The sequence below is a fragment of the Palaemon carinicauda genome, chromosome 24 (genome assembly GCF_036898095.1).
Source record: "Palaemon carinicauda isolate YSFRI2023 chromosome 24, ASM3689809v2, whole genome shotgun sequence".
Lineage (NCBI taxonomy): Eukaryota > Metazoa > Arthropoda > Malacostraca > Decapoda > Palaemonidae > Palaemon > Palaemon carinicauda.
The window spans coordinates 85873496-85888495 of record NC_090748.1 but is presented as its reverse complement, the minus strand read 5'-3'; the positions used below and the strand labels follow the sequence as shown (position 1 = coordinate 85888495).

The window sequence follows — 15000 nt, the reverse complement described above, 5'->3', positions numbered from 1 at the left end:
ACTGGGAGGCACTGAACACCAAGATGAGTGCAACGACACTCTTTGCAGCCCGTTGTTAACTCGGTGATTTGGCCACCGACGGCGTACAATCGTCCATAGATGTTACATCCAGAAAGTTTTAGAAGTCCTGAGGGAAAATAGAAAACAATAGTTAATTCAACATTTTGAAAGAGCGCTTGGAAAATGTTTATTTGTATACATTATAGACATAAAATTTTAGTTTCATAATGTTTAGTTTGTTTTCATTTTGAAAATTAAAGATATGCAGTGTTATCCTTTGAAGTACGATTAGATTATGTTGTTTAATCAAAATATATGTTTAAACTATAGCCATGGTAATACTTTTTATTTTACTGTGATTTAATTGCGGTCTTAATGCATTTTTTTCCCACTAACTACGCAGACTTACCAGATGCAAGGACAGGATCCGTTACTAGTGGCATTTGGTTTTTGACAGCTTCTGGTATCGCTGGAAGAGCAGTCGTGACCTTGATTGGGATTCTAGGCTTTGGTGTAGTATGTTGTTGGGTAAACCTCACAGGTGGCCTGCTTTCCCCTTCGGCAAGTCGAGATGGATCCTGAAGCAACAGATTGATTATGTCGTTGGAAACTACAGGCGCAGTAGTAGTAGTAGTTGTGGAACTAGTTGTAGTGGGCGTTGTTGTTTGTAAAGGTGTGGTGGTTGATGTGGTAAGGATTGCAGTGGTAGTAATTTCCTCGGTGTTTTGTGTAGTGTGTCGTGGTGGGATGAAGGAAGGCACCTCTTCAAAGGGTATGATAGGCCTGGCACTTGAGAAGCTTGATTCATCGATGTCTGTAAGTTCACTTTCATCTTCTGGTCTTGAGGTAGTTTTTGTTGTGAAGATGGGGGGTGCCCTCGTGGGTCTGTCTCCTGGACGACGGGGTGGTACGAAAGGTCTTCTGGTTGAGGTGTCAGTGCCTGGACGGTTGCTAGGGTAAGGACGTCTATGTGATGGAAGGATTGCATGACGGCGGTCTCCAATTGGCGGGTGTAACAAGGACCGTCGAGTTGTTGTAGTTGGAGCTTCTGTCGTGTCAGGGGTTCTTTGATTTTCTGGATTGTCAGAGCCTGCAAGAAATTTAGTTTTTATTGGTAAGTTGACATTTTTAATTCGTGTAATTAAAATACTGCATATTTCTTTGTACTAGGGAAATTTGACAAGAAAATCTAGTCTATTTATGTAATTGAATTTCATTTTGAAGGAAATAAAGATTTTAATCATATGTGAACAGGAGATATGGGTTAAGTATTAATTTTGCATTTCTTAGGCAACAGATTCGTTGATGATTACTTAGTAGTGTTTAATATTGATAATTTAATTCCTCTTGCGCCGTTTATATGTGTCAAAATTATAAAACATTTAAATGAACCCTGTTATTTTTTATTATTATGTTTGTTATTATTTTACTAGCCAATATTGTGGCATATATTGAAAAAACGGTTAAATGAAATCTTAAATTCTCTCTGCAGTGCATATTTACATAGAATGTAAACTTGGAAAATTAGATGAGAGATCTTATGTCATCGAAAACTTTGGCTGTATTTGATTTTGTTGAAAACTAAAAAGTTTTCCTCCAGAAGATCAAATGGAAATTTCTGCATCTTTTCCATTTTTCATCTACTCATATTGACAAAGGGAATTTTGTACTTGGTATTTATGCATACAACTCAAGTGAATAATCCAAGCATTGTGAATGTAAAAGAGGATCGTTTTATTTATAGAAGATGGAAACATTATCAGCAGAGGTAGACACCCTCTGATAATTAGATTTGGATCCATGTGTAAGTCATTAGTGTAAACTTATTCAGACAATGTTTTCGGCAGAAATTGTGCTATGACAGGTGAACGTGAAAACTGCAGTTTAAAACTTCGTTATCTTTAATTGTGTGTAGTGAAGTCTCACAAACCTGGTTTTCCAGTAAGACTCTTGATTAAAATTGTTTAAACAGTCATAAAAATAACCGGTCTTTGGCTAAGCTTCTGCAACTTATTGTTGGGTCCATATTACATTCACTTCTTTATAAATTTGAGGGTTGTTCAGAAGTATCTTTGTGGAGGGATTACTATACTGCTTTTTTAAAGGAAAATTATGGAGGTATGTCTTGGGCATTATGGAACTATTTTTTTATAGTTCAGATGTATTGATGATTTTAAGTTTTAAATTGATCAGATGGACATGAGACTTGTTTCATACGTAATGTTTCTTAATTATTTGACTTTATCAGATTTATCTTATGGTATTCATATTTTTAATTAATTCTTTACCTCTGTTTCCTTTTTCCGTATTGGCCTTTTTTCCTTGATTCTAGGTTTAGGGTTTTTGGCTTTCTGTTTTCCAACTTTGTTTTGCAATTTGGCTCATAATACGGATAAAAATGATGATTATAATGATAATAATAATCAATTACGGGGAAAATTATATTTTGTAGTCAACTTTGAAACCCCAGATAATTTAGAAAAAGTTTAGGAAATGGAAGAATCTTTTGAAAGCGAACAGTTCTTGCCATCCAGAAATTATAAACTTTCTTATCGATCACGAGTAAGAAATATATTTGCAGTTTCAAACTTTGAATTTCATTTATTTGGAATCTGGAAATTAAAGTTTAAGAATGAAGGTTTTATGACTCGAATTATAAATGAAAAGGAAACTATAAAATGTGTGACATTTAGAAGTTAGGAAATTAATTATAATTGCCTGAAAATTCATGAACAAGATACTCAGCATATATATTTCATAAGAAACTGATAGACATTTAAGGTTCAATTTAAACAGTAGGATATAAAATGGAAGATACTTACTTGTCTCTCTAAGAAGTATAGGCGATTTGAATTCATCTCCAGCAATGCCAATTTCCTGTTTTTTTACTAATGCATCAGATGCCTCAAATTGAATGATTCTGTTGAATGAAAATTGTGCGTTGGATTAGATTTGGTAACAAAGCATATTTTGTGTTTATGGTTAATTGAGTATTTTTAATAACACTGAAGTAGAATATTTCAAGATAGCTTGGGTAAACAAGAGCAATCTGAGATTTCAGACCTCCGCCAATGAATATTGCCATAATTTAAGTAAAGTCTACGGATATCTCCACCCACTTTTCATATGCTAACTGTACCATAGATGGTAGAAAGTGTAATGTTTATTCAGAATCATGATCTTGATCCGTATCACCTCGAAAATTTCATGGTTGCATCATACGCATAATATCTATCCCTTGTTAAAATTTGGCGAAAATCCAATGTGTCAATTTGTTTTGACGTCATCTTTAAAATTGTAAAAAATGCAAATCCGGATCCGGTACTGGATCATCTCCAAAAGTTAATAGAATGGTGGAAATTTCGTCAAAATCCGGCAGTTTGTTTTGACAATCTTTAAAATTGTGAAAAATTCAAATTCGGACCTAGAAGCCGGATCCGGATCATCTCCAAAATTTAATGAGATCGTCCTTGACCTAAGATCTATCTGTGGTGAAAATTTCGTCCAAATCCTGTGGAGTAGTTTGGACGTAATCCTGCCCACAGACAAATGAATAAATAAATAAACTGACTCGATAACATAACTTTTTTTTTTTTTGGGGGGGGGGCGGTAATAAACAGTCTCGAAAATATATTCTCCTTGGCGGAGGTAATAGAACAGAAGGAAAGGTAAATGGCTTATATGTTATAAACGAATACTCAAAAGGCTATATAAAATTAATCTGGATTATACTTATCTTTACTTTTTACAAGCTGTATTTAGGGGAAATGTTAGCAAACAAAAAATGAGAGACATAGATGAAATAAAACCAGAATTTAAACTTGGTCTATAACTGCATCCATTTTTTATCCTTATACCTTAGCTCTGTTTTCACTTTTTTCTTCCATCATGCTGGCCAACCTCTTTCAAGTTTACTTCCTTGTGCAATTACAGGGTCCCCCCCCCCCCACAGTTGCATCTCAGCTCTGAGTGGCCACACTGACCTCAGCACCTGGCCATATGGCCTAATTCCATACTCAATCCATCCATCCAAAACTCGTATTTATTAGATGAAGTTAGGTCTGTCAGTCTTGTATTGCTTGAACTGTTCTATATTTTTCTTCTGTGCCCCCTATCCATGGCATTCTCTGCCTTCTCTTGACATTGATTCTAAGAACCTTCCTTCTAATCATAATGGTCAAGGGCAGTAACAAAAAAAAAAATGAAGAAATGAACACTTTTTAGACAGTGCTGGCCTCAAGAATTTGTTCTTAAAAGGAGAAAATTTAATTGTAGACGTTGGACAACTATTAGAGAAGAAATCAGTGGAACTGAAAATAACCTATATAAATCAATACAGCAAAGAGATACGGGATACTTCAAAATACCTTTAATACAGCATACTCTGCCTTGTGCTTGGCATTGTACATGGTACCCATAACTGGACCACCCCTGTTTTAAAGGTTATACCTACATAATCACTAATGTTCTCTTTTCATTCTCTCTGCCTTCATTTTAATTTTATTTTAAACCTGACCATTTTCAAGTGAATTTCGTTAACATTATTGGCATTATCATTGTTTTGTCTTTCTAGGGATTTGGGGCACACTTTTAGAAAATTTTAGCAGAGAAAACTATTGAACTATGACTCATTTTGAAATATATATTTTTTTCCAAATTTAAAACTGACGTAATACTGTATGGTGGAATTATGGCTTATTTCAGGGTTATAGCAATACAGACCCTATGCTAATTAAGTCCTTTGGATTAACAGCAAAGAAAATGTTTCTTTTAAAACCAAAATTTGACTTACTGGAGGTTGGGAAGTGAAGGTGGGAGAATTGGTGATCCATATTCATCATACTCATAGTCATTGTCAAAGTTTGGTTCAATGCCTTCGTCTTTTATTGCTTGGAACCCTCCTTCAATAACAGGTTTAGAGGGAAGTCTTTCAGGGCTGGTAGGACTATTCACTCGAGGTGGGGTAGCTAGTGGCTGATTATGAAAGTAATCTGGTATGGTAGGAAGGTTATTCCTACTGTTAATATCACTGTTAATTTCCACAACATGTCTGTTTGGAAGGTCAGGTATTGGAATTTCATCCTCATTGTTTACAATATGAATTGGAATATTAGCAATATGATCTGGCCTGCCAAATCCTGATACAGGTTTGTTAACAACCCCGGTTGATTCTGTTGTTGGGGCAATGAAGTCTGCCTCTGATGCTGTAGGCACAAAGATGATTGGGCTTGCTGATGAGGGGTCAGTACTAGTTTCTGGTTCTTCTGTTGTATCTCTTTCTGTTGCCTTTGGTGGTGGTGGAGGACGGAATCTTGGTGGGATGAAGTCTGGTCTACTTGGTCTACTGTTTGGTCTAGGACGAGGTCTGAAAGATGATGCGATGAACGAGGAAGAAGGAGGAGGAGGAGGAGGTGGTAGCCTTCCAGGTGGAGGTGGTAGCCTTCCAGGTGGAGGTGGTGGTAGCCTTCCAGTTGGAGTTGGTGGTAGCCTTCCAGGTGGAGGTGGAGGTGGAGGAAGTCTCTCTGGACCTGACTGTGGTGAAATTGTTTCTGGCCTTGGTGGTTCTGTTCTTGTCAGGATATTTAAAAGTGCTGTCAGCAATGTTGGGTTTTTTTCCTGTATTACTGGTCCGCTTTCTATTTCAGGGGATTTATGTTCAGGTTCAATGTCCACTGGGATGACCTCTCCGACACCAGTTGCTAATGGCCTAGCTAAGACGGACGTTCCAACTGTAATGTCATACGAAGGAAAGTTTGTTTCTGTGTCCTCAAGGTCACCAGCCACTATGTAATCTACACTTTCAGGTGTTGACGAAGGAACTCCAGTAGTTGTGCTTGTTGGCTCTGTGGTTGCTTGGGAGAGTAACTCACTCAGTGATTTTATCGTCGTATCTCTACCCAGTGATAAAGTTGGAAACACTGTCGTTATTTCTTCTGTACCAGTTTCATAGTCAATTGACGATTCATCATTGGTTGGAGCATCATTAGTTATATTTATTTCATCTGCAGTGATGAAAGTTGTCTCCTCGGGAAATTCTGTAGCAACCGTACTATCAACAGCAGTTGTTTCAGTTTCTTCTGTTGCATTGAACTCTCTGTTTTGGCGATCTACACGAACTTTGTTATCAGAAATTAGGATAGGTCCAAATGCCACTGCATTATCTAAGTTTCCTTTTACATTTACCCCTGTTCCAACCTCCACTGCCTTATTTATGTTAGGATTACGATTTGGGTTAGGGGAAGATAGTTCGTAAATGCCAGGGACCAAGAAAGCTGCTCCTGCATGGCCAGATCTTGAAATCTGAAAAAGAAAATCTTGTAAATTCTTATGTCTAATGAAAAGAATATCAAAACATCATTATGCAGCTGTAGTTGTAATATGATGTTACCAATATATTTATCTTTAATTTGCCATCCTGTTGCATATATTTTAATTATATGGTTCACTGAAAATATCTCAATTTAATAAGATAACATGGAAGTTCCCTAATTATAGAGTTATATCGAAATGCAAAATTTTCAAATTAGTTAACGCATCTCATGGAGGAGCTAACAAAGCATTAATGTGGGTTGCATGAACAGGTTAAGAAGTGAAGTTGATGCACTAGAATTTGTTTCCCCTTATCACTATTCTAAGCTGGCACATTTTCAGAAGGAATCTTTGGAAATTCACAGGGAGGCATTTGGCACATTTCAATTTTCAGGTCAGTAGAAAAACTCTTGCTCCATGCTTTGAAGTGTGCAGTAATTGTCTTAGGTATTGGCTTTGTCTTTTTGTAGAACCAATTTTTCCAGTAATTATTTGTTAAGATGTTGTAGTCTGTAGTATTATAGTTTCTGTAAATCACTTCTTGTCTTTTTTTTGTCAGAGATGAAAATAGATATTTGTCAAAAACCTTATTACCCGACCTCTTTTTCTGTCACTTCTCAATTGTTGTCAAGTCACTGGTACATTTTCTGTCATAAATTATGCACTGGAAGACTTCTTAACTCCTTTTTTTATAGATTTCTCACATACACTAATTGATGTCATAGTACAGGATCGCATAGCATTTTTTGTCAGAAATAAGTTTCTCATTGTAATGTAGAAAATTAATTTGTCTAAAACTTAAATACTAGGTTACACAAATTTTATACTTAACAATAAAATAGGTGTACATTGAAGTAGTTGACTGTGTTTTATTATAAATCTATATCTTGTCAACTACTTTTCTATGTGTAAAAAAATATTTTTTAAGGGTTACTTTATGTAGAAAGTCAGATTATGCAGTCAAAGGTATCATAGTCTCATGAATTCTCGAGTATGACCTATAGGAGTAATTTAACTTGATAAATATAATTGTTTCTTTTGAAATATCCACTAGTAATGTAACAAAGCTTTCATTCCAAGGGATAGTCAGTAAAATCCTTTATAAAATGAAATTTTCCTCATATAAATAGGGAGACTCAACTGTCTGCTTATTCAAAATCATTTGACTTCCTTCCCTTTAGAGTAAGAGCCTTGTCTTGAATAATCTAATATTTTAGAAAACATTACGATATATTATTTCTTTGCTAGAGAGGAAGTAACTATTGTTCGTGGGGCTACAGTTCTATTTACTATTCAGGAGCTATTCAGTAGATTACAGCTAATGGTGCATTAAGAATTTATCAAAGAATCCTTTATAAGTGAGACAAATGTATACTCAACTGATATCCTTTCTATGATAAGATGGATTCAGGACAGAAACTGATACTAAATTGTAAATGAAGTGTGTATTTTTTTAATCTCTGATTTATGAAATTCACAGCAGGGTTTGTTAATTCTCTCTAAGTTTAATATTTTGACGCTGAATGTTCTTGTATTCCAGAGGATGTTAATTACTTATTGAGGTGGTTGTAACTGAAATATACGCTAGACTTTTAGGGGGTTCAAGGGTTGATATTTGAAGCTATGTTAACATTCATCTACAGTAATATCAATGCAGATTATGATCTTCCTAAGGTTATACATTCATACCAGCGTAATAGTTAAGATTTATCACAATGTAGTGAATTTTACTGTTTTTAAAAGTGTGAATTTATCAACAGGTGGTATTTATCGAATTTGTCAAATGTTGTGGAATATCTATGTTGCTAGGCTATAGCTATTGTATATTTTCCCTTTCCATTTTAGCACGCAGCTGTGACTTTTTTATGCAAAGTTAATGTACTATAATTTTTCATAAGGTGGTTGGATTCTCTGGTAAATTATGACTGTTTTGTAGTGCTTAAAGTTATTTTCCATTGAGACCTAGTGTAAAACCATTGTAGGGGATTTTTATTCTTTTGTACTAAATTATGTTTTAACTAATAGCGAATATTACAATTAATTTTTATTAAACTAGATATTTAGGCGACTTGCAGACAATTTAACTTTGAGAAAAAAAGAATATATGACCAGAGGAGTATAGAGGTTATCATACAGTATATTAGTTAGGAAATTTCAGTAATGACCTTTTAGGCATGAGTGCTGGTGCATTATTAATGGTGAAACATCATTGTCATGCAGCTCTGAAAATCTTGAAAGAAACCTAAGCCGAGTATTATTCTTATATAGAGTGGAAGGATGATTGCATGTGAAACTAGTTTTCTTAAGACTATCATTGCCACACTAGAAAGATTTCTTTTCAACTTATGTTGATTTGCTGTTATAAACCAAATAAAGATCATGCTTGAAAGTATAGCAGGTAACCACCAAGGTATACATGCTTCAAGCTAGACAGTTAAGATTTTCAAGCATATTTGCAAATACATATCAGTTGTAAATATAGTGGTTAACATCTTAGTAAAAAAAAAGAAACGAGTTGTTTATTTGTACTGTAACTATTATAGAACACTGAGACATTCGATAGACGTTATTGTACTGTGTTTATTTAAAATCATTGTTTTACCTTGAATGGCATTTCACTATATGAATAACTGATATATATTTCACAATATGACCTATATTGCCAAAATCACACCCCAACTGAAACTACCTCTGGTAGTATTTCGTCTTCAGACATAGTGCTTGTTAAAATGGTAGAGGTTGCAGTAGCTGTGGACTGTGGGACACTTGCTGGAATGGGAGTCTGAGTTGTAATCACGACTGTTGGATCATCTGTTGTTGTTGAATCATTCTCAGGAAGAAGAGGGTCTAAGGTTGACACTCTTTGAGTTGAGTAAGTGTATAAAGGTTCAAAGCCAATATCGCCTGAAGAGTTGTATTCTGTGCCTTGATATACTTCAGTATTATAAAGTAGATCTGTTTCACGCTCTAAGTTATACAATATGGTTGCATCATCGTAACCTGAAGTGACAGTTTCTATATCCTGAGGAATTGTAGTTCCAAGTTCATAATCAGCCTGTGTATAATCATCTGTTTGAGAAGTTTCTCTCTCTGTATTTATTAAAACTGATTCTTCTGTTGTTTCTGAAGAAATTATTGACTGTGGTCTTTCTGTTACTTCTTGAGGTGAAATAGATGCTTGATCTTCTTCCACTTCCGTGGGCAAAATTGTGGTAATTTCTTGAGCATTCGAAGTTAGGAATGATTTTGGTTCTTCTGTTGTAGTGGAAGACAGAAGTGGCGTAGTTCTCGGAAATGATGGTCGTAGAAATCTGGCAGGCGTTGTAAGGTCTCTGGTGGTGGTTGACTCTTGGTTTTTGTTTTTTTCTCTTAGTTCATTTCGTGATTTCAGTCTAGAACTTAGACTTTCTCTTTGAAATGGTCTCCGTGGTGGGAATGGTAGCCGTGAAAAACGGGTCGGCCTAGCTTGAGATTCTGTGGTAGTTGATCTCTCTGATGACACAGGTATGCTATCATTTGCTTCAGTAGATGGACTTTGTAGATTCTGTGGATCGTGTGATTTGGTAAATGTACCTAATGAAGGGCCATTGGTAGTGGCTATGCTATTGGCATAAGACCTAGTAGTTTGGTCTACAACATTCTGAATAGTGGTATCAAGTTCATTAGCCTTGTCAAGATCATTTTTATCAGTTGTGGCTGTTTGCTTAAGAGTAGTAGTAGTTGTGGTGGATTCAGAGGATGTGTGAATTTTAGAAGCTGAATTGAAGGTAGACTGCTTCCTCTCTTTATTGAACTTTATCCTGGGATTTGGTCTTGTGATCGGCCTCACTGATTGAGCAGGTCGTATTCTTGGGGGTAGCCTTTGTGTTGTATATCTGGTTTGCTTTCTTCTGTTTTCTATGTCATCACTGGATGGGCGAGATATGCCACCTATTAATCTTCTCCTGTTTGTAACTGTCTTTCTTGTAACTTGATCTGGAGAATTTTCTGTGTTTTCCTCTTCTTCTTGATCATCTGCTTGAGATTCTTCTTCTTCAGTGAGCTCTTCAGGTTCGGAATTTTCATCATTTGTGGTTTCTAAAGGTTCGTCGGATGTTGTATTTCTTAAGAGGGACTATGTGTAGAATGGAAATAAATTTGTTTTATTATCTAGGCAATTTAAATAAGGATAATTTAAAAGTGCTTAATCAGTGTAAAAATGTGCTTAAACAGTCAGACATAACTAAAATCTTATGTTTATTGGCTTCATTGGAGTGAATAATTTAAAGTCAAGAAAATTAACCTTTTACTGTACTGTATATGATTTTAAGATAGTAATATCCGAGGTAATTCAATGTGGACTTGGGGGTGTTTAAAAAAACTATATTGAATTTTGAAGATTATTTAGTAGCAAACATCTCTTTAATGTTTTTATAGTTTGTTGCCCTGACAATTCAGTTTTATTAAAAAATCGAGAGTTGGAGCCTGACGTAAGAACACTAAATAGAATTCAAAGGTATTGCTCAAACGTGTTAAAAAGGTTAAAACAAAAGTAATTCATATATGTCACGTCTTGAGAAATGATGTGGTGATGATCGTATAGTGACTGATGGATACAATACTATATCTTGCTAAGCAGTAGTGTCAGAGATCACTTTTATTTTATGAGAGATTTCTTTCCTATGTAATCTAAAATTAAAATACTGTAGTAGCTTTACTTGACCGGTTTGGATTTTATTTCCTCCATTATGTATAATATATAAGAAAATACTAATATTGAACATGAACAGGGAAATATTTCATATAGAATTTGAAAATATTAAGCAAAATTGGTAATGAACATTTGTAATCTTTAGATTAATGTTCTTGTATAAAACATTGTATCAGTGATTATAATTTTACCTTTGCTTCTGTTAAATCTGTGATGATAGCATCTTCTCCACGGCTCATACGCGCCATATTTATGTGTCCCTTAAAGGCACTCCTCCGACTACCTCCAGTAGTTTGATCCTGGAAAATTACGAATTTATTAATGATTAATTTTGATATGGGAATCTTGTTGGTTGTATTCTTTTCACTTTGGAACATAGTATTTTGGGTTACGAAGGTGCTTCTGAATTTGACTGGGAATAATAGCGATTTGATTAATATTAATTGGTTATCTAATGCATTGACATGGAAAATTGGGCCTTCTTAAGGTGATTGCTTTTACAATTATTTCATCCATTTATCTTTATTTAGTTTCCAACTAAGGTTTCTTATTCCTGAGTAAATTTGGACGACTATGCTTATTCATATAAGGTGTAGATATTGAATGTTAAGTTTAGAGAGAGAGAGAGAGAGAGAGAGAGAGAGAGAGAGAGAGAGAGAGAGAGAGAGAGAGAGAGAGAGAGAGAGTGTGTTTCTCAACACTCCACACAAAGAAAATCAAAGAGAGAGAGAGAGAGAGAGAGAGAGAGAGAGAGAGAGAGAGAGAGAGAGGAGAGAGAGAGAGAGAGAGAGAGTGAGAGTGTTAGTTTCTCAACACTCCACACAAAGAAAATCAAACTAAATTTTCCTTTTAACTTACGTCTAAGTCACCCTTGGATTCGTGAGCTGGAAAACCTTTGGGAAATTCATCTGCAGAAGTTTTGTCATTAGTGTCATCTGAAAAAGAGGAAATAATTATAGTCTGTTTGTCACATATCTTTGTATTTGGAAAGCTCTTTTATTTAGTAGCACCTTAATCGAAATGTGACAAGTTTTTGTAATATAACAATTTCTGGTATATATGTTGAATACAACAATCGAAGAAGAGGGAAAATTTGGTTATGGTAAGTGACTGTAATGCCATCTCCCCTGTATAATAAAGAGCGTGTCTGGTTATGTGATTGTATATGTATGTATGTATATATATATATATATATATATATATATATATATATATATATATATATATATATATGTATATATATATGTATATATACATATATATATGCATATATATATAAGCATGTATATATATGTATGCATGTATATATATATATATATATATATATATATATATATATATATATATATATATATATATATATATATATATATATATATAAGTATACATGTATGTATCTTTCCAGCGATATTGCCAGACGTATAACTACTCTGTCTCTTCCCTTCCCTCTGGTTAGGGGAGGGGAGTAGTCATACACTGGTGAGAGGGTTGTAGCCAGGAAAGGGGGAGGGAGTGGGAAGGGTTGAATGTATGTGTGTGTGCATATCAATCTAAGTATTTAGCAGTGATTTTTAACGGGTCGCGTACACTAGTTATAAATATTAGAAGATATGTTTAGTTGGTGGTTATGGAATTCTTGAGAGGGAAGCTATTGGAGAAGTTCCTATGGAAATGCATTCAGTAAGGAGCTTGATATTTGTTTTTAACTGCTGAATGTGTGTTCCTATTATTCAATATTTTTTTTTTGTATAATAATGAAAATGTCAAAATTCTGAATACTTCTATTTATTTTTTTTTTTTTATTATATCTATTTGCGGGTTGTAAATTACTAACGTATTTTTGGAGTGAAATTTGACGTTTTAGTTGTAAAATTTTACGCAATTTCAACTTTCTATTTGTAAAGAACATATGGTGAAGTGAGTTGTTGTTAATATTATTGTTGTTGTTATGTAAAAAAAAAAAAAAAAGAGGAAATAAGGTGGTAAAGATTGTTGGTTTGTGTTTATACTGATTGGACACAAATTCAAGTCGATTGTTGAAATATTGAGAAAAGGGCAATTTCTCTGACAATATATATATATATATATATATATATATATATATATATATATATATATATATATATATATACATACATATATATATATATATATATATATATATATATATATATATATATATATATATATATATATATATATGTTAGATATTGTTTGTGTATGAATGTATGTTCGTGTTTTGTGTTTTATGTATTAACTACATTGCAGTACACTATACAGATAGTGAAAAAAAACTATCTGTTTTAGTTCTAAAAATTTCAGAAATTTAGAATGTTGGAAGCTTTGCAATTTAGTTAGCATCATTAGAGCCTTTTTGTTATATGTTGTAATAGTCTGTTCATGTTTTATATACTTAGCTTTTTGCCATTCCTCTAGAATCTAACTAGATGCTTAAGAGACTACGTTTATTTAGTATTTTATGATAATAATTAGAAAATATCTATTATTACTGCTACTATAGTCCATTTCTTTTAGCGATGCAGATTTGCACCGACTTGCAGCGGTGCCGTTTAGCTAGGAAAAGTTTCCGGATCGCTGATTGGTTGGACAAGATAATTCTAACCAATCAGCGATCAGGAAACTTTTCCGAGCTAAAAGGGCAAGTTTCCGGATCGCTGATTGGTTGGACAAGATAATTCTAACCAATCAGCGATCAGGAAACTTTTCCGAGCTAAAAGGGCACCGCCGCGAGTCGGTGCAAATATGCATTGCTAAAAGAAATGGACTATAGTATTGATCTAAAATTCAAAGTATGTCATTGACATTTTTTTTCTTATTGCGATCTAATTAGATAACGTACATATGAATTTACTACTTACCACAGTAAGTGGTGCAGTTGACCTGGCCTCCGATGCAGTAACAGTGCTCGCATCTATCTCCTGTTACTGATACTCGAGATCCCTCGGAATACCGCTGTCCGTTGAACTCGCAGTCTGGATGGGAAAATGTTTTGTCAAATACTTATTTTTTTTTTTTTTTTGGGGGGGGGGAAGGGTTTCGTTTTTCTTGCCTACAATTACGTTTGATGTTGTATTGTAGTCTTTTGTTTCTAATTGCAAGTGTTGAAACCTATTGCTTATACAGTATACACACAGACACACACACACACACACACACATATATATATATATATATATATATATATATATATATATATATATATATATATATATATATATATATTATATATATATATAAATATATATATAAGTATATATACTTTTGCCATTCCATTATGAAGGCTTGTAATACAAATTGATATAATTTTCACTTATTAAGAGATAAGTAGGTTATTCAAAACCTGCAAATAACTTAGCATTCATAATCTGCAGGGAAAACAGAAATTATCATTATCGTCTGCCTTGATTCTTTTCTACCTTTTTTTTTAACCTCATGGGAAGATCCTTACACTGATATTACCTACCTACGGCAACCGATCCCACGTTCTTACCACTTGCACGAACCAAGCGTAAGCTCTGCGAGCTCGGCGCGTCTCAATACGTACCTATTCGGCTCATTTTTAGCAGCACAATGCGTAGATAGTGCGTATAACTGCTTGATAACTGCTCTTCTATTTCCAAGTCTCAATGAAATAATAATAATAATAATAATAATAATAATAATAAAATGAGTATACCATGAACTTATTTTCGTTTTCTTTAAAAGCGGAACACACGAGTATACCATGAAATAATAATAATAATAATAATAATAATAATAATAATAATAATAATAATAAAATGAGTATACCATGAACTTATTTTCGTTTTCTTTAAAAGCGGAACACACGAGTATACCATGAAATAATAATAATAATAATAATAATAATAATAATGATAACAAAATGATACCGCTGTCCGTTGAACTCGCATGTGCAGTGCACGAATAGTGTGCAAACAATGCCTCACTCAGCGTAACTCATAAATGTAATAAGAAAATTG

At 34.0% G+C, this 15000-nt stretch overlaps 1 protein-coding gene across 1 annotated transcript in view; it reads right to left on the bottom strand.

Annotated features, from left to right (window-relative positions):
* The window catches only part of LOC137618462 (mucin-2-like), a 25372-nt gene that overhangs the window by 1363 nt on the left and 9009 nt on the right, over nucleotides 1-15000 (bottom strand). The window contains exons 2-9 of the mRNA XM_068348625.1: nucleotides 13879-13992; nucleotides 11858-11934; nucleotides 11191-11298; nucleotides 8999-10423; nucleotides 4793-6300; nucleotides 2823-2920; nucleotides 410-1090; nucleotides 1-127 (exon numbers count right to left, since the gene is read on the bottom strand). The exon at nucleotides 1-127 is cut by the window's left edge and continues 1363 nt beyond it. Of these exons, the coding sequence (XP_068204726.1) occupies nucleotides 1-127; nucleotides 410-1090; nucleotides 2823-2920; nucleotides 4793-6300; nucleotides 8999-10423; nucleotides 11191-11298; nucleotides 11858-11934; nucleotides 13879-13992 (4138 nt within the window). The remainder of the gene's footprint in view (nucleotides 128-409; nucleotides 1091-2822; nucleotides 2921-4792; nucleotides 6301-8998; nucleotides 10424-11190; nucleotides 11299-11857; nucleotides 11935-13878; nucleotides 13993-15000) is intronic.